Genomic DNA, 20,949 nt, shown 5'->3' with positions numbered 1-20,949 from the left:
TGATTTACCTATGTCGTACTTAAGCTAGCTCTTAACCTTAAAAGGTCGTTATGATACGAAAATTAATTATTGTTGACTATTATCGGTTGCCAAGCTTATGCAGGTTTGCGATGGCTTAGGTGTTCATTTGCGATTTGGTCCTGTACCAGTTGTGGGTGTGGCTCTATGCTAGTTGTGCACATGTTTTCTTTCCTTCTTATTTGTTTTATTACACTTGTACTAAGTTTTAATATTAATTAATTTAAGATTTGCTTTAAGAGTCAATTGAAATCGACTCTCAATTTGTTTTGGTTAAAGTTTCATTTATAAGTAGAACAAATAAATAAATAAATAAACTTCATATTTTTTTTTTAATTTTATAACTTTTTGAGTTTTTTTTTTAGTTTATTTTTATGTAAATGTTTCACAAACTTTTTCTCCTCATTGTATCTTTTTTATTTTTTAAAAAACATTTTTTATTCGCAATTATTCACTTCGTGCATCTCCTTTGTGCGCTTGTAGTATGGCTTTGGTTTTTCGCTAAAAGCTGGGGTTTCCCTTTGCATGGTTTATTAAAACAAATACCATATGTTGAATTTGGAGAGAGCGCAGAGTTGCTTTTAAAAAATTGCAATGTTTTGATTCTGTTAACGTGGTTGAAAAGAAAACCGCAAATCTGTTAAATGAGAGATTGCAACAGAAATTAGATCCACAAATCTGTTAAACGAAGAATTACAACAGAAATAGGAACGCAATAATTAGAGCAGACTTTCACATATCGCCCATAACCCAGTTAATCAAAAATTGCCAATTGCAATTTACCTCTTCAAAAATTTTATTTTCGTATAAAACAATTTATTACCCTCTATTTTTTACTTTAAGAATTTACAAAGAAATAACATTTCAACTTTGGCTTCTTAAAAATTCGTATCGATACGTCAAGTATAATTACTTGCACTTTTTGAAAATCAATAAAGAGACTTTTCAACATTCAACATGAAACATCGGGATTAGAACACACCGGTTTACGCCAAATGGAGGGATTTGTTAATTTGAGTCGTTGTTCTACATTGCGTATTTATGTTTGACAATCCAAACATAAAAAACAAACAAATAAAAGTATCCAAAACTAATTCAGGATGCACGGGATGTGTACGTACAACTTGAACTCATTAAGAAGCATTTTACAAAAACAAAGGTATTGTGGCAATAATTTCAAAATTTTATTGAATTATTAATAATTTGATATGAATATTAGGAAGTTACCTTTAAACTACGGAAGATATCGAGTTCGCTTTTATAATGCGACAATCGATAATATTCGTGAGACTGCTTCTGCTTCAGATTTACCGCAGGCAATGTCAGATGTTGCAAAAAGGGAGGTACAACATCACAGTAATTTAGCCGATGAGTGGTGGAATGTTAATGGACCTCTACAAGCCTTACATAGCTTAAATTCTATAAGGTTATTTTCTTATTTAACATTTTATTTGGTATGTGAGACTTATCATCTGTAAATACTTAAAGGGTACCATTTATTCGAGACGGTCTAGTAGCGAGGGGTTCCATCGATGCTAAAGCGGTGAGCACTACACATGTGTTGGAAAATCAACAAATACTTGAAGTAGGTTGTGGAGGGGGTATACTAACTGAACACTTGGCTCGTTTGGATGCTAAGGTAACAGGCATCGACTTAAGCGATGCATTAATAAATGTGGCCCGTGAGCATTTAAAGAAACAGGCAAACGCTCGTCTGCTCGAAAACATAACTTATAAGATCGAGCCGATCGAAATCCATGTGAAAGATAAGTGCAACTTTTATGATGCGGTGGTGATTTCAGAGGTGTTGGAACATATTGATGATAAAGTGGCTTTCTTGACAGCTTGCGTGCATAGCGTAAAGGTTGCGAGATTTTAGTAGAATTATGCTTAGGTAATGTATTTATGATTTTTAATCAGCCTGGCGGTTCCGTTTTCATTACCACTCTTAACCAAACTATTCCAATGTGGTTGGGAGGCGTCTTGGTTGGTGAATATGTGATAAATGCAGCTCCAAAGGGCACTCATCGATGGGAACAACTGATTTCTCCACTAAATGTGCAGAGGATTTTAGATACGAGTATGTTATGAGTACCCATTCATTTTAATATTAAATTTGAATTTTATTACGCAGTGGGTTGTCAAACCATTCTGGTAAACGGAAGTATCTACGAATTCTGGCGGAATAGCTGGCGTTGGATTAATTCCACTAGTATGTGTTATGCTTTACAGGCAATAAAAACGGGATCATTTTAACATTCAAACTAAATATTTCTGTTTATTAAAGGTGAAATTCAAACCTTGTTTTGTATATGAGCAGTCTAACCGGTGTAATTTCATGTTAAAAAAGTTAAAGCTTTGAATTCGAAAGAATTGGTAGAGTGCAAGTGTTAGCGCTCTGCTTCCGCAGTCGTCTACACATATACTGGATTTTATTATGTATAAACTAAGTACTAACTTACAACTATATTTAATTACTTGGCCAAAATTTCATCTCCAATATCGTCACTTTCAGGTTTTTTAAATTTTTTATTTTTTTTATTCATTGTATTATCACTATTAGATCGTTTGTTATTGGTTACTTTTTTATGTTTCTGGAATTTTCTCTGTATTGTATGACTGGCCGCAGCGTAGAATTCGATCATGTCGTTCGTGCTGACTTCTGCTTCTTGCTCGGGCCGTTTAGTGGTTGCTTCTTTCTCGGACTTTTCCAATTCCATTTCTCTTTCAATCTCGGGATTCATCCCTCGAAAACTTAAGCGGCCTTCAATGAGGTTCTCGCAAGATACGTAACTCGGCTCAATTATAAAATTTGAATTGGTATTTAACATTCTGCTGGTCAATTCACTGGAGTACATAGCTCGTCCCTCGGCAACTTCAATTTCTTTATCCACCTTCGCTTTGGTCCGTTGCATAAACTTCATGTCCAAAATGCCCTTAGAGAGCTTTGGCTTACTTGTGCTCTGGTTTGACATTTTTTTAAGTTATTTTTTACTTTTTCAACTACAAACTATTCTTTTTTTTTTTGGATTGTTAGGTAGAGATTGACCAAGCTACAAACTATTCAAGCTATTTATTTGGCTTTAAGCATTAATGATACAAATTTTGCGTGTTTAATGTGGAAGAACGTGACAAGCTTTCAAAATTCTATAATTATAACAACCCAGAGTTGTCAAATGACATTTGACATATTCAACTTTACTTTAAACTGATATCAGTATATCAATTTCGAGATATTTCACCGATTTTTTAGCAATCGCATGCTAGGAAGAAAAATGAGCAGATCTTTTTTCGTCCTGATCAGAAATTGTATGTCTAAATTCGAAAGTAAAACTTTCAGTTTTCTCGTTCTTTTCTAATTTTTTACAGCGCTCAGTTGCTCACTCTTTAAGGAGAAACGCCTAGGAACAACGTTGCGCGCTATTTGATTTGCAGAAGTATATCTCTAATTAAGAAGATTTTCGTAAAAATATATCATCACGCACGTTATAAGTGCTTTTAAGAAAAAATTGAACAAAAAATAAAAGAGCAATGTTTTTTTTGCCAATAAAATTTTTGTTGGCCTTCGATGAAATTTTCTAAACCTCAGCGCCACTTTACATGGAATTTTAATAATTGCTGGTCGTCTAAAACATAAGTGCAAATTTAAAAGTGTGGATCGATGTACAATATTAGTGAAGAAGGTTAAATTTAGAATGTAGGTTATCAACTGCAGTGAGACTATTTTGACTCTGCGTATCGATCTGCAAAGATTAGACTAAAAAACAATTTAATGTCGAAATTACAAACAGATCTTGTTTTTGTCTGCAGTCGGCAGAAAACGTTTTCCTCTGCCTATATTATTCAAATTGTCAAAAAATATCTATCTCTTACAAATTGGAAACATGTGGAAATGGAATTAATGGTTTTTGTTATTTTCACAAGTTTAAAGAATATGTAAACGAATAGTGAAATGAGTAAAAAAGTATCCAAATGGCGGCGGGTCAAAAAAATCGCCAAGCGCCAAATTTTAGAATTTAATAATTTATAAAGTTTTATTAATTTCTCTGACAATACGGTTTTTCAAGTCACAAACATTAAGAATTTATTTGTTTAATATATTGTGGTTACATTTGCGCTAATTTAAATAAAATGGAAACACCAGAAAACACGCCGAAAAAATCAAGTGGAGCAAACAATATTCATGAAGCGCCCACCCAACCCACTGCACATTTAACACCACAAACTCCAAATCGTGTGGTTGGCTCATTGGTACTGCTAACGCAAAAATTTGTGCAGCTTATGAAAAGTAATGGTGGAAGAATTGATCTTAAAGACGTAAGTACATAGCGCGAGGTCAAAGCAGATCAATTTTACTTTCTAAATATATAACTATTATTAACGTTACGCTAAGACTTGATTGCCGATTTTGTTTTCGTTGTTGTCATGGTTAAGCTGAAATTAAGATTACAAATTCAAGTTGTTTCTCAACGCGCCAAGTAATCTCACCAAATTCACATTTTACAGGCGGCTGATATTTTGGATGTGCAAAAACGTAGAATATACGACATAACAAATGTACTCGAAGGAGTTGGGTTGATTGAGAAATCCCGTTGCAGTAGTGTGGTGCGGTGGCGGTAAATATTTCTTCTCTGAGCTCTCCAATTACTGTGAAATGTATATGTTAACATTTTTTTATGCTCTTTTTGTTCAGCGGTAACATTGATGGTCATGACGAGGATTCTATTTTAAAAGCTATAAAAACTCGTAATAAATGTTTGAAGACTTTGGAAGCCGACATTGATATGCAGTTGGATTATGCCCGCCGTAATTTGGGTTATGTCAAAGAGGATAGCATTTGTAGGTCGTACGGGTATGTAACGCGGGATGATCTGCTTTCGGTGTTTGGTGAAGATGTAGTCTTTACGATTCCCAGCCATGATGAGGATGTACGGATTGGTAGAACAAGGGTAATGTTTTGGGTTTAAAAAATTAAATCTTTTTGTTTATATCAAACTTATTTTCAGAGGTCTCTATGTATTTCTTTGGATAACGGCAGTACAGTCGATGTACGATTGGTTACAGATCAAGGACGTTGTTGCACAACACTACCGGAAACGGAAACTGCCCGAAACTATTCACGTCTAGAAACCCCCTCACCTACTTTATCCACTTCTTCATCTACGCATTCGACGGCTTTGACCACATTGCAGCAAACTACCACCAAAGCGAACCTAGTCAATGAGGAACACACGTACTTTTGTAATCCTGAAATGAAAGAAGAAATGGAGGCGTTAGAAAATAAATTAACGGCTCGCATTGTCTTGCAAAGCAGTAAAGTCGGTCATTCGCTTCGAAGATTTTTCCCCGATTGCTTAAATATTGGTATGTAATGCTATTTCATAAACTGCTCCATATGTATGTGCATACAGTAATGTGGTCTACATTTCAGAAAATCCTCCTTTGTTGCCTCTAGATCCGCCGCAATTAGATTATAATTTCGTATTGAGCGCCGACGAGGGTATTTGCGAACTATATGACTTGTCAACCGATTCTTAGTATTGACGAAATCATTAATTAATAATTGAGTAATTGTGTGATGAGTGATCGTTTGATAAAATATTAAGGTCTTATTGGGTAGACTATATTTTGAAATTTGGTAAAGAAACTCTGTATATTTAAGTAAGTTCATTGTCTTCGCGCTAGTTCAAATGTTACGATTAATCAGCATCATAGTTAATTTCCCTTTATGGCCTGATAGTGTATATTTTATAGATATATTCATTTTTAGTTGATTTAATTTTTAGAAAAATTCGCATCCTTTCTCTTTTAATATTTTATTTAGCTAACGTTTATGTTTTTTTTAAAAAGACATTATTATTGAGTAAAAGATATAAACTTTCATTTTTTTTTTATTTTATTATTAAACGTCCCTTTTTGTAAGTTATTTTTAAAAATCGTGAAATTATTCTATTTTTTTCTTGTAGGGGTAATCATTTTTTACAATAAGAACAGATACTTGCCTATTCATTTAAATTAGATTAAAGCTTTGGAGAAATGAAGTAAATGATCAGCGTTGCGCTGTATGTATAGATAAACGTTAATATTGCGGACTTTGTAATCAAAGAAAACAATTTCAAGAAGGGCTTCGCTTTATTTAAAACATTAATATCCCAAATTGATATTTTCCGCAGCTAAGTATGATCTATTCTCCCGATCTCTTTTTCTTACACCGCATTATTATTAATCAATCCTGATGCTTTCAGTTCATGGGGAAGGTCACGAATGCGCACTTAGGAGATGTCCCCTATTCGTGTAATATGGTGACAATTGAGAAGAAGTGGGGAAACTGGCACAAGTTTGGGACTACATATCACAGCTGTAGATGTTTCCCAACTTCATTTCCATTCACACCTAAGTGATTCAAATGTAGGAAATTTAACGAATGTCCTCATTATTTTAGCAATAGCCTACTGATCTGTTTGTTACGACATAAATGATTGAATTCAAACGTCAGTAGACTGAAACTAAATCAACCGCTGGAAGTTATTAATAGCAATGTATTTTTGCTGCCAACTGTGTGGTCTCTCTATTACAAAATGCGAACTTTCCGAAAAGCTTGGAGGTTCAGACAATCTGTAATTTTCAATTGCAATAGGATTCGTTATTTTTGGTCAGAAAGCAGATATAACGTCGTTTAGAGTTTAAATCACCTTTCAAAGAGTAAGATAGTGTGAAACATAATAATGTGTTGCTGGAGTTATGTCACCAATTCGAGCCCTCTTCTGATCAAAGCTCGATCTAAAAATAATGATAGGTTCGCAACGATGATTGCGTTGCAAGTCCTACGTAGCCTTGATAGTTTGCACCATGCGTCACTAGTTTTATATAACGAAGCGCGCAACAATTTTTCTGGAGTAACGGGACGGGCCTCCCTATATTCAATGCACTACACTGAAATTGACAACTGGGATTATGGACTTGTAAAACGAGAAAAAAATCAAATTATCGCTTTGAGGAAACTGGGAAGGGTGTGGAGTTTGAAATTTCTCATACAAAGGAATTATCGAATAAACTTAGGCGTCTTAAAAATTCTTATCAATACATCAGTCATAATATATATGTGTAAATTACTAGGTTGCGAAGCAGGAAAGGTTAATCTTTCTGTATTCATCTAGTCGGGTATTTAGAAATTCTATGAGAATGTTTTCATCAATTCTAAAGTCGTCCCATATTATACTTTCTTGCAAAAAAAATCAGTTATTTTTAATTCTAGTAGAATAGAACAATTTGTTAACTTTTAAAATAATAGTTTGAATCTTATTTATTTACATTAATTGAATGATAAAAGCTCTATCCATATTCTAAATTTTCTTTTAATAGCCATTTAAAAATTATTTTTTCTTAGCCCTTTTCCAATTCTTTTTAACATTTCCACCCACTTTTAAACGTTTTCGTGCTCCAATGAATTGTTCCGAATCATCAGCATCGGCAGCACCGCCCTTTTTAAAACGTTTACCCTTAGATTCCTCAATATCTTTAAGTTCCAATTTAGCCGTACGTTGTGCCTCGTTGACACGTTCTTGTAAAGCCATCACTTCATCTTCCTCGCATTTATACAGAGGCAGTTGTTTACCAAGCAAATGTTCAATTCGTTGATAGAGTTCAACATCATATTGCGTTACAAAAGTAATTGCTTTGCCTGCTCGCCCAGCACGCGCGGTACGACCAACTCTATGTATATAATCTTTACTGTGTGTGGGTATATCAAAATTTAGTACTACATCCACATGGGGTATGTCTAGGCCTCTTGAAGCCACATCGGTGGATATAAGTATAGAACGATTTTTGGATTTAAACTTGTTAAGTGCAGCCAAGCGTTTATTTTGAGACATTTGACCATGTAAAGGTATTGCCGCCATACCTAAGGCCCTAAGCATTAGAGCCGTTCTCACTGTGTTATTACAAGTACTGCAGAATATCATAAAACTATTACCAGCTAACTCGTTCAGTATATGCACCAAGTAAACGTCCTTATATTTAACTGGTATGAATATGTAATATTGTAGGAGTTGTTCGACGGTCTGATATTTATTTGAAACTTCAATTTTGACAGGATCTTTTAAAGAGGCTCTTTGCAACTTTTTCACTTTCTTCGTCATGGTTGCACTAAAAAGAAAAGTACGCCGTTCTTTAGGTAGAACTTTCAGGATCTTATCTAATTCCACTTCAAAGTCCATGTTCAAAATACGATCGGCTTCGTCCATAACCAAGTATTTAATTGCCTTCAGGTTGAAACCTTTCAGGTTTTCCAAATGATCTACGAGACGGCCAGGGGTAGCTATAATTATATGCGGCTTTTTTCCCAACTGCAAGGATTGTGACACCATATCCATGCCGCCCACAATAACACAGCATTTAACACCTATACCACTACCTGAAATGTTTTAATAGATAGGCATTATTTCTCTTACGTCTCAGAAAAGATTTTACAGCTATGCAAGATAGGTCAAGCTCAGAGGTAGTGACGAATTGTAATGAAAGCATATCTTCATAATTATTTCGAGTTTAAATTTCACATCATAGTCAGGAAAAAAATACATTTGAGAGAGTTGCACCATTTGGGAGATTGTATATGTTTAGTTAACTACTTACCTAAAGCCTCAAATTGCTCCGAGATTTGAAATGCCAGTTCTCTTGTGGGTGTTAATATTAAGGCAAAAAATCTCTGGGGATTATCCAGCAAAGCTTCTAAGATCGGCAAAGCGAATGCTCCGGTTTTTCCAGAACCCGTTTCAGCTAAACCAATTATATCTTTGCCTTGTAACGCCAACGGTATGGACTCCTTCTGAATTCTTGAAGGTGTTTCCCATTTCAATTCTTCGCAAGCTTTACATAATGTTTCATTTAAGCCCTAAGATGGTACAATTTCACTTATTACCACAATGCAATTTACAACGATCGTAAGTAGTACATACCAAATCTTTCCAAGTTAATGATTTATTAATCTGTTCCTGGTCGCATTCGTCATCGTCAGTTTCAAAATTTTCTTGATCTTGATTTTCCGACCCATCTTTAAGATATTCTTCTTTATTACTTTCTTTTTTATCGCTTACAATATTTTCTTCATCCTCCGAAGTGGTAGACATCTTTAGCCAAAAGTGTTTCAATACATTCTAAAACACGTGCTTATAAAATAAGTAACCATAATAAAAAGTGGCTGCTTCGGTAATAAAGCCAGAGATGTTAAACTTTTCTTTATGAGACATTTTTGCAAAAATTGCTTTATGAACATTATGCGAATATATTTTCTTGGAAAATTACGAAAATCCCTTTCGCATGTTCTCAAATCAAAAAAAAAGGTTTTCATAAAATATCTTTCTATTTTTTAACAACAATAAAAACGACCCACAATTTTTTCTTTTCTTTAACTTACTTCAATACCTTGCCTTCACCTTCTTGAAAGGTTTTCCGCTAGTCAACAACAGACGACTCGTTACGTCATGTTAAAAAAGGCTGTATACAGACACATACGTACATACCCATGACAGAATTTCTTACGATTTAACAGGATTTCTTACATGGCGTTGCCAACAGCAAATCTGTGCTTACTTTTTTTTAGCCAGGGACATTTGACAATCGCACGTGAAAGTTTATTATATTGGAAAAATTTTGACAAGTGTTAAAATATAGAAAGAAAATATAAAAATTATAGCTTTTATGGTTATCTATAACTATTCAATTAAGTGCAAAGAATTTGTAGCGTATTTAAGAAAAAAAGAACACATTGAGACCTATCTGAATTTATATTTTCCACATTTCAGTTAGATTATGACGATTATATGGATACATGGGTGGAATTTACCGAATTGTATAGAGTGAACACTTAATGTGTTTTTTACGCAAATTAGTTTGGTTTTTCAAAGTATAATTTATTTTTTATCTCAAGTGCAGTAGAGTTTTTTTTGATGCTAGCGCTTTAAGAGAAAAGAATTTATTATTTTATAAGTTAGCCTAAAAGTAGGCCGTCATCATTTTTATTATCAAATTAAACAAAACCGTCGCTAAATTCCCTGTTGAAAGGCAAAGCACGGAGTCGCTTATAATAAAAGCCCAACTTAACAACTTAAATTTATCTAACGGACCAACTTAACAAAAGCCGTCGGCAAATCTTTCTAGTAGTTGCTGGCTTTTCCCATGTTATACTTGCGCTTTTCCATTTTATAACAACTAAATAAATTTAATATGTTTCACATTTTCGATGTAACGTTCTTTTTGATTTAAAAAATAATTCATTTGTCTCTCTCTGTATTAAACTTGAAAAAATGCCAATAAGAAAATTAACAAGAAAATTATTAAAATGTTGTGTTAATATATTGTCTTGGCTTCGACACGGGGTATAGTTAGTAGAGGTATGAACCAATATGCAAAGTTGTACAAAAATAGTACTTAATACTTTTTCGGCATTTAAAACAATCTTTGAAAGAGGTTGTAATTTTCGATTTTGCTCTATTCAATTATTTAATAACCTTTTACACATAACATATATGTATATTGTTTTTCCTTCTTCTTCTTTAACATTTGATAAAAGTTTCAGGTCGTTCGTCTTGTTTGTTTATAAAATAACGCTGATTTTGAAACTACAAATAAATAAACAGTTGCTCATCTCAAGCAGTTGACATCTTTTGTTAAAACTGCAGGATCTTCCTTTTATTTTAACTTTGACCTTTTTGATCATTATTTGCGCTCTGTGTTCTGCCTATTCCTTTTTTGTCTAATCAGTAATCTATTTGGCTAATCAATATTCTGGATATATTTCCAGTATGGAGAGTATGGAGAGTACGATGATTTTGCTTAGTGCGTGACGGTAGCCACATAAGCGAATTCATTCCTTTTTGTTTTGTAGTTTTTCTTCGTTCGTTATTTTCACATCTCTTGTCTGTAGACTTTTGATTTACAAAAAATTAAAAATTATATACCCTGTTCGGCAAAGTAGTAGTAGTATGTAGAAAAGTGTAGTAAGAAAGGATGCATTTATATACATTATTAAATATTTGCGCGATAACAGTGATCTAGTCAGTTTTTTGAGTTGTGGGAAAGTAAAATCTTTGAGAACTTCTTATTTATATCGTCAAAAATAAACATTAAGTTCCATATTTACATTAACTGTTAATGTTTTTATTTGATATTCAACTACTGCAAGAATGAGCGCCAATATACATGGACTGTTTTGGTTTCCAAATTTGGCCGATAAATTTGTTTTATGGGGTCAAGAAATTACTCTATACGAAGTACGTAACAAAACGGACAGACAGGCAGAGCCAGTGAAATGTAAGTTTTCATTTTCCATTATTGAGTTCAATTTAATTTGTTTATATTGAGAGAAATTCGATTCGAAAACATTAATGTTTGTAATGGATGGCATTATTTCCGTTCAGATCGCTTGCCGAATATCTCAGCGAATTTCTTGGCTACTGAAAATCGTTATCAATACGCCCGAGTTGTCCAGCCCTCATATCACAAGCATCGACCGATTATAGCTGTCGGTTTAGGTGACGGCAAGGTTGGAGTGTGTGATTTTCATGATGTAGTAGATAATAGTTGGGAGTACAGTAAGTTTTGGTGAAAACATGTTATTATAAGCTTGCCAGCCTCTCTACTTTCGATTGTTGTTCTCTGTTTTTTTTAGCTCCACGCCAACAACGAATGTGCTTAAGTTTAGCTTGGAATGAATTGGATACAAATGTTCTAGCAATCGGACACGATCGGTATCGGTCCGATTCGTGCATTACAATTTGGGACATAGAGCATGGTTTACCTAAAGAGAGTGGTGAGATTAAATTTTTTTTTAACAAACGTTTTGTTGAAACTATGCCAATGTACTAAATCTTTAGGTCCAAACTTTTTTGGTGTTTCTGAGTCGGCCCATTCCTTATGCTGGGATAAAAACCATCGGGTATTGATAGCGGGCATGAATCAGAAACAAATTAAACTTTTTGATTTAAGACGTAAGTCATTTGATATTTCTCCTCGTACCGCCCCATCAATTATTTGTTGCTCGCTTTTAGAAAACACTGCCACTTGTCAGTCAATACAAACTAAGACTGTGTACGGTTTAGCGGTGGCACCAAATGGTTACTTGTGTAGCTTCTTCGATTCAATAATAATGTTATGGGATTTGCGTGCTATTGATAGACCGCTTAAACAAATCCAATCGGCGAAAAACCATTTACAGTTGAGTTGGTGTCCCACAAGATCTAGCTTACTGACATCATTGCAGCGAGAATCGCCTTATATTACATTATATGATATACGTTGTGTGGATGTGGAGAATAGTCGGGAAGTTTATAGCGTTAAAAAACAATTACTGCCATTTCACACCAAATATCATGGATCTCATAAAGGTTATACATTGACTGCACTTTCATGGCATAATACAGACTTTGAACGCGCACTCCTACTGTCAGAAACTGGCAACGTTATGGACTTCCGTTTGCCTATAAGCATACTAACCGCATCTACTAATCATAAAAAATTACCGTTGCTTTTGCAACGACCTCTTTCGAATGCTTCTCAGAATACGCCAGCGAATGGTAGTGGAGACTTTGCTACAATAGGCACAACTATAAACTCACATATAATTGACAGCAATCTATTAAAAGAGGATTTAGTAAAGGAAACTCGTGAACGAGCGTTGAGCGATTATGGTTTAAAAACAGACGCCAAGCGTTTAAGTGCATATCTGAAGAATGTTTGGTTCAGTTTAGCTAATTTGTATCGCATGGAGGAAAAACTTACTGGATTGAAGACCATTTTGGGTATTGGCATTAGCCATACATCCGAAGCGTTTATGAACACTTCTCGTATTGAATCGCATGTCCTCCAATGGCCAGATTTCATAAATAATTCGAATAGTTTAATATGTTACAGGTATGTATATATCGAATAGCAAGTTTTTAAAGTTTACTCACAATAAGCTAAATCTCTAGAAGTGAACAACGCGACAAAGCCTTAAAGTTATGTGGTTGGGCATTTGAACAAGATTTGGAGCGTTTCATTAGCACCTTATGTGAAAATAAAGTAAAATCGACTAATGTATAATTTTCTTATATTATTATTTTATTTTTTTTATTTTATTTTGCAGGAATACAGCCGAGCTGCGATGATTTATGTATTCCATTTGAAAATTTTGGGAGCTTGTGACATCCTCTCTAAAGCGGTGGATCAATCTAGAGATCCAAGTATGTTTCGTATTGCCGCTATTGCCTTATCTAGTTTCAATGCTGATCGTAGCGTTGCTATATGGCGTAATCAGCGTTCGATGGCGAATATGCAAATTCAAGATGCTCACTTGAGAACAATTTTCTCATTTCTTACAACGGAAAATGAAAATTATGACTCAGTTCTGGTACCTTACCTCTTAATCAATATCGTTATTTTTGGTTTTTTTGTTTTATTACCTTCGCTGTATCGTAGATGGAAGAAGGCATATCGTTAGCCGATCGGGTGGCTTTTGCTTGCAAATATTTATCGGAGAATAAATTGTCGGATTATGTTAAATTGCAAATACAAAAGTCTATCGAAAAAGGCGATTTGAATGGTCTATTGCTTACTGGTGAGTCGCACGATGGAATCAATATTTTGCAAGCGTATATGGACTCAACATTCGACATGCAAACTGTTGCTCTTATCGCTATTAATTACTTTCATCGTGACCTTTATAACGATCAGCGTATACAGTTTTGGATAACGAGGTTTGCTCTTGTTTCTTTTTTTGTTTTAATTTAATAATATGCTAAAAAATGTACTCTTCAGTTACATGGACTGCTTAAATTCATGGGGTTTTTGGGAAAAACGCGCGGAATTAGAAATAAAAATTGCCAACTTACGCTCGAGCAATCGACCGGCACGTACCGTTTATTTGTCATGTAATTTTTGTAGTAAATCCGTATCAAACGCATCGCAAGACGATCGCTTGCGTACGGCATCTTCAAATGTCAACAAGGTATCAATGAGCAACAACATAGCCTGTAGTACTAATAAATGTTTACCAATATTCTGTTTCCTTCCCTAAGTTATCTTCGTGCCCAAGTTGCCGTAAACCACTGCCACGTTGTTCACTATGTCTTTTGCATATGGGCACAACCTTAAACACTTTTCCTGCTGGCGAGGATGGTCACGAAAGTTTAGGTTGGCAATCGAAACCGTTTTCAAGGTGGTTTTCATGGTGTCAAACGTGCCGTCACGGCGGACACACGGAACATTTAATGCAATGGTTTAGACAAAATTCGGAATGCCCGGTTTCATCTTGTTCCTGTCGCTGTTTTGATTTGGATGCAATCAATCCTGCAACTCTTCATGATCTATCTTAGTTATGTTACTAGACTATGATGAAATTGAACATGTTATGTTCAGAAGGAAGGCACAAGGCAAAGAATTGCCCGTATATGGGGAGAAGCATTTTTACCTAGCATTTCCAAGCTAAATTGGAAAATAATATATGTAATTATTTAAGAGCACATTTTATTTTAAGAAATTTGACTCACTAAATGGCTTTAGCTAAGCCAGAAGCAAATGATGCCATCAAAGGCAAAAATGCCTCATATTAAAGTGATAACGAGATGGTTGCAAAATATTTTTATGGTCGCAATGGATTGAAAATATAAATGTGTAAACATGTGAGCAATATAAATCATTGGTTTACTTTATAATTAAATAAATTTTCCATCAGATTTTATTATTATTATCAGCTAAATATCAAATTCAAATTGTACATATTAAAAATTCGCAGACATACATATATACATGCATACATTTCTATATATTATAAACGAAAAGACAAATATTCTTCTTTGCCGAAGGGAACTGTGTTATAGAATATTTATTCAGACTAACGAAATATGCTATGCATAGTGAACATCAACAAGTGGATGCTGATTTTCCGAGCAAAATCACCCTAAGCGATAAAATTCATTTCCACTTCGACATCTTCGTTAATCGTCAAAACAGTGGAGAGAGTTCGTGTTGTCAATGAGATATTATAGCCCATTGCATAACACAGGAGTGAATTTAGGGAGGGATATACGCTTAAAATCGGAAGAACGTAACTCGCATTAATGAAACCGTGCAGTTTGATTTTAAAAATGAATTTTATTAATTTATGTACGATGGAGGGGGAGTGAGTGTGCGCCTATTTTTGCTTTAATTTTTTTCCGACTCAAATTCCTGCAATTGCTCGCGAAATTGTTTTACTTCTTGAAATTTTTCTTCTAACAAAGTATTGTAAAACTCGAGGAAGTTCCTCTTTTGCGATATACGTTGTTGGTGGTTGCGTTCCGCTGTGCTCATGGTCTCTTCATTTTTGGCTTCCAAGCTTTGAAGTAGAATCTCGTCAGATTTCACCCGCGCATCAGTCTCTTCTATTTGTTTGTGTAGGCTCGATGATTTATCTAGCAATTGCTGAAACTCCAATTTAAAACGCAAATCTTCTTTCTGAATTTCCTCATTTAAGTCACGTAGATTATTTTGGCTGCTAGCATGAGATTCACGTAATATGATTAGTTTACTTTCATTTTCGGCATGTACGCTGATTAAACATTTAATATGATGTTGCAATTGTTGTATGGTATTGGTTTTTTGTTCTATAACATCCGCTGTTTGACGTTCGATTTGATTGAGACAAGAAAATACGTTTTTGATGTGTTGTGCGTTGAAGCGTAATGGTAACTGGAGATATTTGATTATATCAGTTTTTAATTTTAGCGCATCAGAAAAGGCAATGTCGCGCATATGAGAATTAAATGACTCAACTTGCTCTTTGATTCGCTTTAGGGCTCTAGAAAAAAACACCTGTTGATTATGATCGCGAGCATTAAGATCATACACGGTACGCTCAACAATATCTGCGTCTTGCTTAAGCTGCTCGACTTGCGTTAGAAGTTCGTTGCGTTCTTCAACTGTACCCTGTTGTTTTTTAATTTGCTCTTGTAACGCAGCCTTATCTTGTTCGTGCTGCTCTATGCCCGCTAATAGTTTTGTTTTTTTAATCTGTAATTTTTCAAATTTCCAATTATACATATCGTTCTCTTCGATCGTAGATTTTAGATTGGACTGTAATGTTTCGCCTTCATCGCTTAGTTTTATTTTAGCGTCTACCATTCCTTCATTTGCTATCGGTGCCTGCTTTTGCAAATCTAGTAGTTCCTTAGACAATTTACGGTGTTCGCTGCCGATAGTGTTCACGTCTTTGACGCCGCACACTTTCTGGATAAGTAAATTGCACGTTTGTCGTTGTAATCTCTTAAAATCATTCTCCATTAACTTATCCCAAAACTTAAAACCTTCTTCGGAATGACATAGCAATTCTTTCTGAAATTCCAAATCAGATATCTGTAAGCACTCGGTTATTAAGCAGTCTCCTTCTTGTGGCTTTTCCAGATCGAATAACTGTTGAGAACAATCCATATCCGATGATATAAAATCCATAAGAAAATCAAGTAAAACTACAACATTACCGAATGAATGCTGTGTGTTTGGCGTCTTAAGCCATGATTTGTTAATTGTGTGCGGATAATTCAGTTCATGCAAAATGTTTATAATATCTTCAACATAGTTTTGGCCCATTGTGAATCGGTTCCCACAAATGCGGCCAAGAAAGTAGCCAACTATCGCGACAAATTGCTTTGTAGATATTTGCCGTAAACCTTTGAGTAGAAAATCAGTTTTCATTCCGCCAATATTATCGATACTGATTAAATATTCAGTTATGCGTTGCGTCTTTTCTTGGATCCACTTTTTGTCATTATGTAAGGCAGTATTTCCTCCACCACTATGGAATTTTTCGGCAGAAAATAGGGTACGCTTGGCTAATGGCGTCTTCTGAATAGAGGAAGCAGTTTGCTGCACGGGTACGCTCAAGTACGCATTGTTACCCTTAAGTCCGTGAGTTTCTAATGACGACGACCGCTTTCGGACCGCTATACGACTTTGTCTACAACGATTCATTCACTACTAAGTACTACATACAAAAATGCTGAAATTACCTATTTTGTCGCGTAGCACTACTCTTGGGTTCTTCATGAAATTCTGTAGTGCGTCTTGGCATCTGCATTTTGCTATTATTAATTGATCTTTTCTGCTTTCGAGTCTGACGTCGTAGTTTCTGGCCTTTAACTCAATCCTTTTGCATAGAATGTTAACCATGTAAAAATAAAAATTAAATTGAAGCGCCTTTCAGTCAAAAATTATGGTCAGATCTTCGGTAATTGTTGCCAAATTTCACGATATTTTTTACGAAGGGATTGTAATGCAAAATAGTTGCTAAGCGTTCTTGCAAAATACATGCAATGTACCTTTGCTTGGCTTGGAGGAAAACGAAAGTTGATGTATGAGTTCATATGCATTACGTATGACTTTTGTCAATATTTTCGTTGTCTTCATTCAATTCATTTCCCTAGATTAAAAAATACTTTTCGGTCATTCGATGCATCCCCATACATGTACGGAGATTACCTGTCATGAAATGCGTGTCCGAAATGGGGCAAACCAAGGAGAACTAATAATAAGAGGCCACTAAAGCACAAAAAAAGGTTTAATATTTGCTCTATGCGGTCCGATTATTTATTTATTGAAATTCGTAAGTATAAAGCCATAGGCCAGCATGCATAGTTAGATTAGTATAAAGTATGTGTAGAGAAAGCACTATAGATTAATCAAATAATCATCTTGCTCTATCGCTAACCGATAGTGTCAGACAAATTCAGGGGTTTAAGAACTAAGCCAATTTTCTGTTCAAAACTTTTCTGTCAAAAAAGCATTTCAAAATCAGCGACAACGCATTCCAGTATCGAATGTTCACCCAAAGCTTTTGACCAGACATACGCGGAATTGATATAAAAGAATTCGTACTTGACTTAGAAAACTGTGGTCGTTTGATTAAAAGCTTCTCTGCTTAGGGAAAAAATCCACAATCGTCGCCTACCAGATCAGAAAACTTATTCACGAACATATTGAACAAAAAGGGACCAAACGCAGAATGGATGCTTGTCATAAGCTAGATACGGTATCAACCAGAGAAGAACTGAGGTAATCTGCTGACACAAATGAATGCTTGCGATGCCCTTACACGTTTACATCCAGAACTAGGGAAATTAATTTTATAACGCAGTTTATTTAAAAGTTTAGTGTGCGGAACTCTCTCAAATGCTTTTGTTAGGTCAAGAGAGATAAAAACGCAAATATTTCCGTTGTTAAGGTTTTCTCTAATAAGTTCAGTAAGGGAAACCATAAGAGAGAACGAAAATCGTGAAGGTAAAAGTGATTTTGGGAAACGAACTGTAGAGTGTGTTCTCATCTACGTTTTGGAAGAAAACGGACCTATCTCTCCCAATGTAGCGATGGATGATAGTAGCATGCGGCCAGTTGATTGTTTTAGAAGGAAGATGTCATTAATAGCATTTGCACGCAGCTCCTCACGAAGCAATAAAACAAATTCTTGGACTAGAAAAAAAAATTGAATACCAGCAACGATTCTATTTTCGAAAATAAAATTCGATATTAGGCCGATAAGTTTTAATAAAGTAACATATTGAATTAACATTACGCCTTGTAACTGATTTCAGGACGTCCATAGGGTAAGGAGTCACAAAGCAATAATTTTTATATTTTAGCTCTTTTATGTCGGGTCAAATTGGAAAGTTTGAAAGTAGGTTTTCTTCTTTAAAACTTGGAAATAATTTAATTATAATTAACATTATATTTAGAGCGACAATAACCGTAGGCGTTCTATACTACAGATAACAAGTCATCTTAAAATTTCGTTATAAACAAATTCGAAATTAATTGTGGGTTAACAGTCCTATTCTGTCAGTGCGAGTTGTCAGTTCTCCTAAAAGTAGTGCTTGATTGTGAGGCTTTTCGTCTGTTTCCCATAAATTTGGTATTGCGAAGCAAAACTCACAATGAGCTAAAACAATGTCAATGTTGCAAAAACAGGGTCAGCGGCGGTTCGAATAATGAAGCGAATCGAACGTTAATTATTGATATATTATTTTTAACTCTTAAATATTTTAGCGATCTTTTCCTGCGCAATATAAAGCTTTGTTTTATTTATTTTCAAAATCGCATAATAAAATTCCAATCATTTTAACACTTGCATCGAATCGCGTATTAAACATCATTGAGTTGAAGGGGCATTATCGCCTTTGATTTCATAATGGTGTACTATTTGAAAAACCCGCTTTAGCACAAAATCGATATTGGGAAGTTTTACTGAGGTTTGGCATTCGGGATATCAAATGTGATAGAAAGTGACAAAAAACGCTGCCAAGCAAACACAATCACATCCTATCATGGCAATTTTTAGAAATAAAGATCTATGAATAATTAATTTGTTTAAATTACTTTTATTATTATCATTGTTTATTATTATTATTCCTTATTATTATTTTTGTTACTATTGTTATTGTTATTATTATTACTTTTATTATTTTTATGACTTTGTTATTATATGGTTATTATTATTATTAATTTAGCCTGAGAAATAAATTCTAAAACTACTGTCTAAGTCTACCGCCTCCACCCCACTTGGCCCACTGGGCATTGAGTTGTTAGTCTCGAAGACTATTTCTAAGTTATAAAGGAGAGCGCTCACTTCTCAACCCTGTTGTTTATATCCTGCTACAGTAGTTTTTTTTGTAATTAAATAAATTTTACTTAATTAGATAATTGTATTGTTACATTTTGAGAACTAAACAGACATTTTGAAATGGCTACGACACCCAGGCTTCGAGTTTGATAGAACGTGACGGTGCTTGATGAATGGTGATCTTCTTAAACGCAAATGTATAGATGGCGGATCCGGATGTTCATTAGGACCACTCTCACGTTCAGCTCGAAAATCATTCCTGTCGATTAACCAAGACGTGCACCAATTGGGGGAAATTTTCACCCCACAATTGGCGGTAGTTCTGGTCTTGAATAACAGATTTTAAAAATATTTGCATCTGATCAGAAGTTACAGATGAAAGTACGCCAGAGTTGGCGATGTTTTCTAAGTTAGTTTAAGTTCCATGTGGTCATTTTTTAACTTCATGCTTTTGATCGATTAAGAAATGTTTGCGCTAAATTTCGGTTTCCTATCTTCACTTTTTGGGGTTGCGACGATTCATAAAACTTTTCCGCCGCGGGTGCCGTAAATTCAGTTCTAAAAGGCTTACTAAATCACTATTCATAGTGTCGCAGACTTTTAAAAGATACTTACTACGTTCTTGTTCAGCTCGGGCCAGAGACACCGTGACAAAATCGCATAATTCTCTCTTTTCATTCAATGTTTGCTAAGGAGTGAAAAAGCATTAATTACGTACAGGAAATTGAAATATTAATTTTTCTGTTTAAAAAAAAAAAGATAATAACACAAAGCCAGCGACATAATTAGCCGACGATCTGATTACTGTATGAGGAACAGTATAAATAGCTTATTAAGTTCTTTCGGCCATCTATTCGATTTAGATTTTGAAAATCTGCAAACAACAATATTAGCAAAGAGTTTTTATAACAAGTTGTATTTGTGAAATGTTATGAGGTAAGTAAAAATTCGGTTGACTATAACGGGGAAAATTTAACAACCTTCATGATAAGTTAATGAAATAGTTTACAGAGCCTTAACTTAAAGGCACAGAACTGCATTTTCTCAAATTAAATAATAATCTTCTCTTCCTCTCTCTCTGTCTCTGTAAAAATAAAACGCTTAATTTGTTAACTTCATTATCCCTCTGCCACTGAATCTATTCGATTTATATCAAATGTAACTTCGAAGTGTACCCGCTCTGTTCATATTTGATATTCATGGATTTTTCATTATCATTTCATTCCGGAAGTGTTATTAACACAATATCCGGTCTTATTGGTCTTTAGCGTGTTTACCTCCCATCGCTTAGCTTGGCTTTCTTGGTT

The 20,949-nt window shown here is 34.7% G+C and overlaps 6 protein-coding genes across 9 annotated transcripts; 3 read left to right on the top strand and 3 right to left on the bottom strand.

Annotated features, from left to right (window-relative positions):
* The first annotated feature begins 1,074 nt into the window (after nt 1–1,074).
* LOC119633375 (ubiquinone biosynthesis O-methyltransferase, mitochondrial) lies at nt 1,075–3,466 on the top strand. 3 transcript variants are annotated; one of them, XM_038026911.1, is made up of 6 exons: nt 1,075–1,177; nt 1,238–1,444; nt 1,507–1,882; nt 1,939–2,098; nt 2,153–2,230; nt 3,388–3,466. In XM_038026911.1, the coding sequence occupies exons 1-6, from the start codon at nt 1,119–1,121 to the stop codon at nt 3,444–3,446; spliced, it is 939 nt and encodes a 312-aa protein (XP_037882839.1). In that variant the 5' UTR covers nt 1,075–1,118; the 3' UTR covers nt 3,447–3,466. The 3 variants fall into 3 exon arrangements, with proteins under 3 accessions (XP_037882839.1, XP_037882841.1, XP_037882840.1); XM_038026913.1 differs by lacking the exon at nt 3,388–3,466 and adding an exon at nt 2,306–2,385; XM_038026912.1 differs by lacking the exon at nt 3,388–3,466 and having other exon boundaries at nt 2,153–2,287.
* Nucleotides 2,392–3,184, bottom strand: LOC119633376 (M-phase phosphoprotein 6). The gene has a single exon (XM_038026914.1). It carries the CDS (start codon nt 2,991–2,993, stop codon nt 2,493–2,495), a length of 501 nt encoding a protein of 166 aa, XP_037882842.1. The 5' UTR covers nt 2,994–3,184; the 3' UTR covers nt 2,392–2,492.
* A 521-nt stretch (nt 3,467–3,987) lies between the features above and the next one.
* Nucleotides 3,988–6,088, top strand: LOC119633739 (transcription factor E2F2). Of its 2 annotated transcripts, none has more exons than XM_038027447.1 (5): nt 3,988–4,335; nt 4,525–4,634; nt 4,712–4,967; nt 5,025–5,382; nt 5,474–6,088. In XM_038027447.1, exons 1-5 carry the CDS (start codon nt 4,150–4,152, stop codon nt 5,554–5,556), a joined length of 993 nt encoding a protein of 330 aa, XP_037883375.1. In that variant the 5' UTR covers nt 3,988–4,149; the 3' UTR covers nt 5,557–6,088. The 2 variants fall into 2 exon arrangements, with proteins under 2 accessions (XP_037883375.1, XP_037883374.1); XM_038027446.1 differs by having other exon boundaries at nt 3,990–4,335; nt 5,450–6,088.
* A 1,203-nt stretch (nt 6,089–7,291) lies between these two features.
* Nucleotides 7,292–9,215, bottom strand: LOC119633365 (probable ATP-dependent RNA helicase DDX47). The gene is made up of 3 exons (XM_038026886.1): nt 8,976–9,215; nt 8,653–8,911; nt 7,292–8,434 (listed from the first exon to the last, which is right to left on the bottom strand). Exons 1-3 carry the CDS (start codon nt 9,144–9,146, stop codon nt 7,392–7,394), a joined length of 1,473 nt encoding a protein of 490 aa, XP_037882814.1. The 5' UTR covers nt 9,147–9,215; the 3' UTR covers nt 7,292–7,391.
* Nucleotides 9,216–10,995: 1,780 nt separating this feature from the next.
* On the top strand, nt 10,996–14,705 carry LOC119633227 (GATOR complex protein MIOS). Its single transcript, XM_038026657.1, has 10 exons — nt 10,996–11,328; nt 11,436–11,609; nt 11,687–11,827; nt 11,892–12,005; nt 12,066–12,927; nt 12,987–13,077; nt 13,142–13,405; nt 13,474–13,751; nt 13,813–14,002; nt 14,073–14,705. Exons 1-10 carry the CDS (start codon nt 11,202–11,204, stop codon nt 14,367–14,369), a joined length of 2,538 nt encoding a protein of 845 aa, XP_037882585.1. The 5' UTR covers nt 10,996–11,201; the 3' UTR covers nt 14,370–14,705.
* Nucleotides 14,706–15,120: 415 nt separating this feature from the next.
* Nucleotides 15,121–17,249, bottom strand: LOC119633519. Its single transcript, XM_038027115.1, has 2 exons — nt 17,040–17,249; nt 15,121–16,987 (listed from the first exon to the last, which is right to left on the bottom strand). The coding sequence occupies exons 1-2, from the start codon at nt 17,105–17,107 to the stop codon at nt 15,199–15,201; spliced, it is 1,857 nt and encodes a 618-aa protein (XP_037883043.1). The 5' UTR covers nt 17,108–17,249; the 3' UTR covers nt 15,121–15,198.
* Nucleotides 17,250–20,949: the final 3,700 nt, after the last annotated feature.

The sequence above is a fragment of the Glossina fuscipes genome, unplaced genomic scaffold (genome assembly GCF_014805625.2).
Source record: "Glossina fuscipes isolate IAEA_lab_2018 unplaced genomic scaffold, Yale_Gfus_2 2, whole genome shotgun sequence".
NCBI lineage: Eukaryota > Metazoa > Arthropoda > Insecta > Diptera > Glossinidae > Glossina > Glossina fuscipes.
This window is presented reverse-complemented; position numbering and strand designations above follow the sequence as displayed.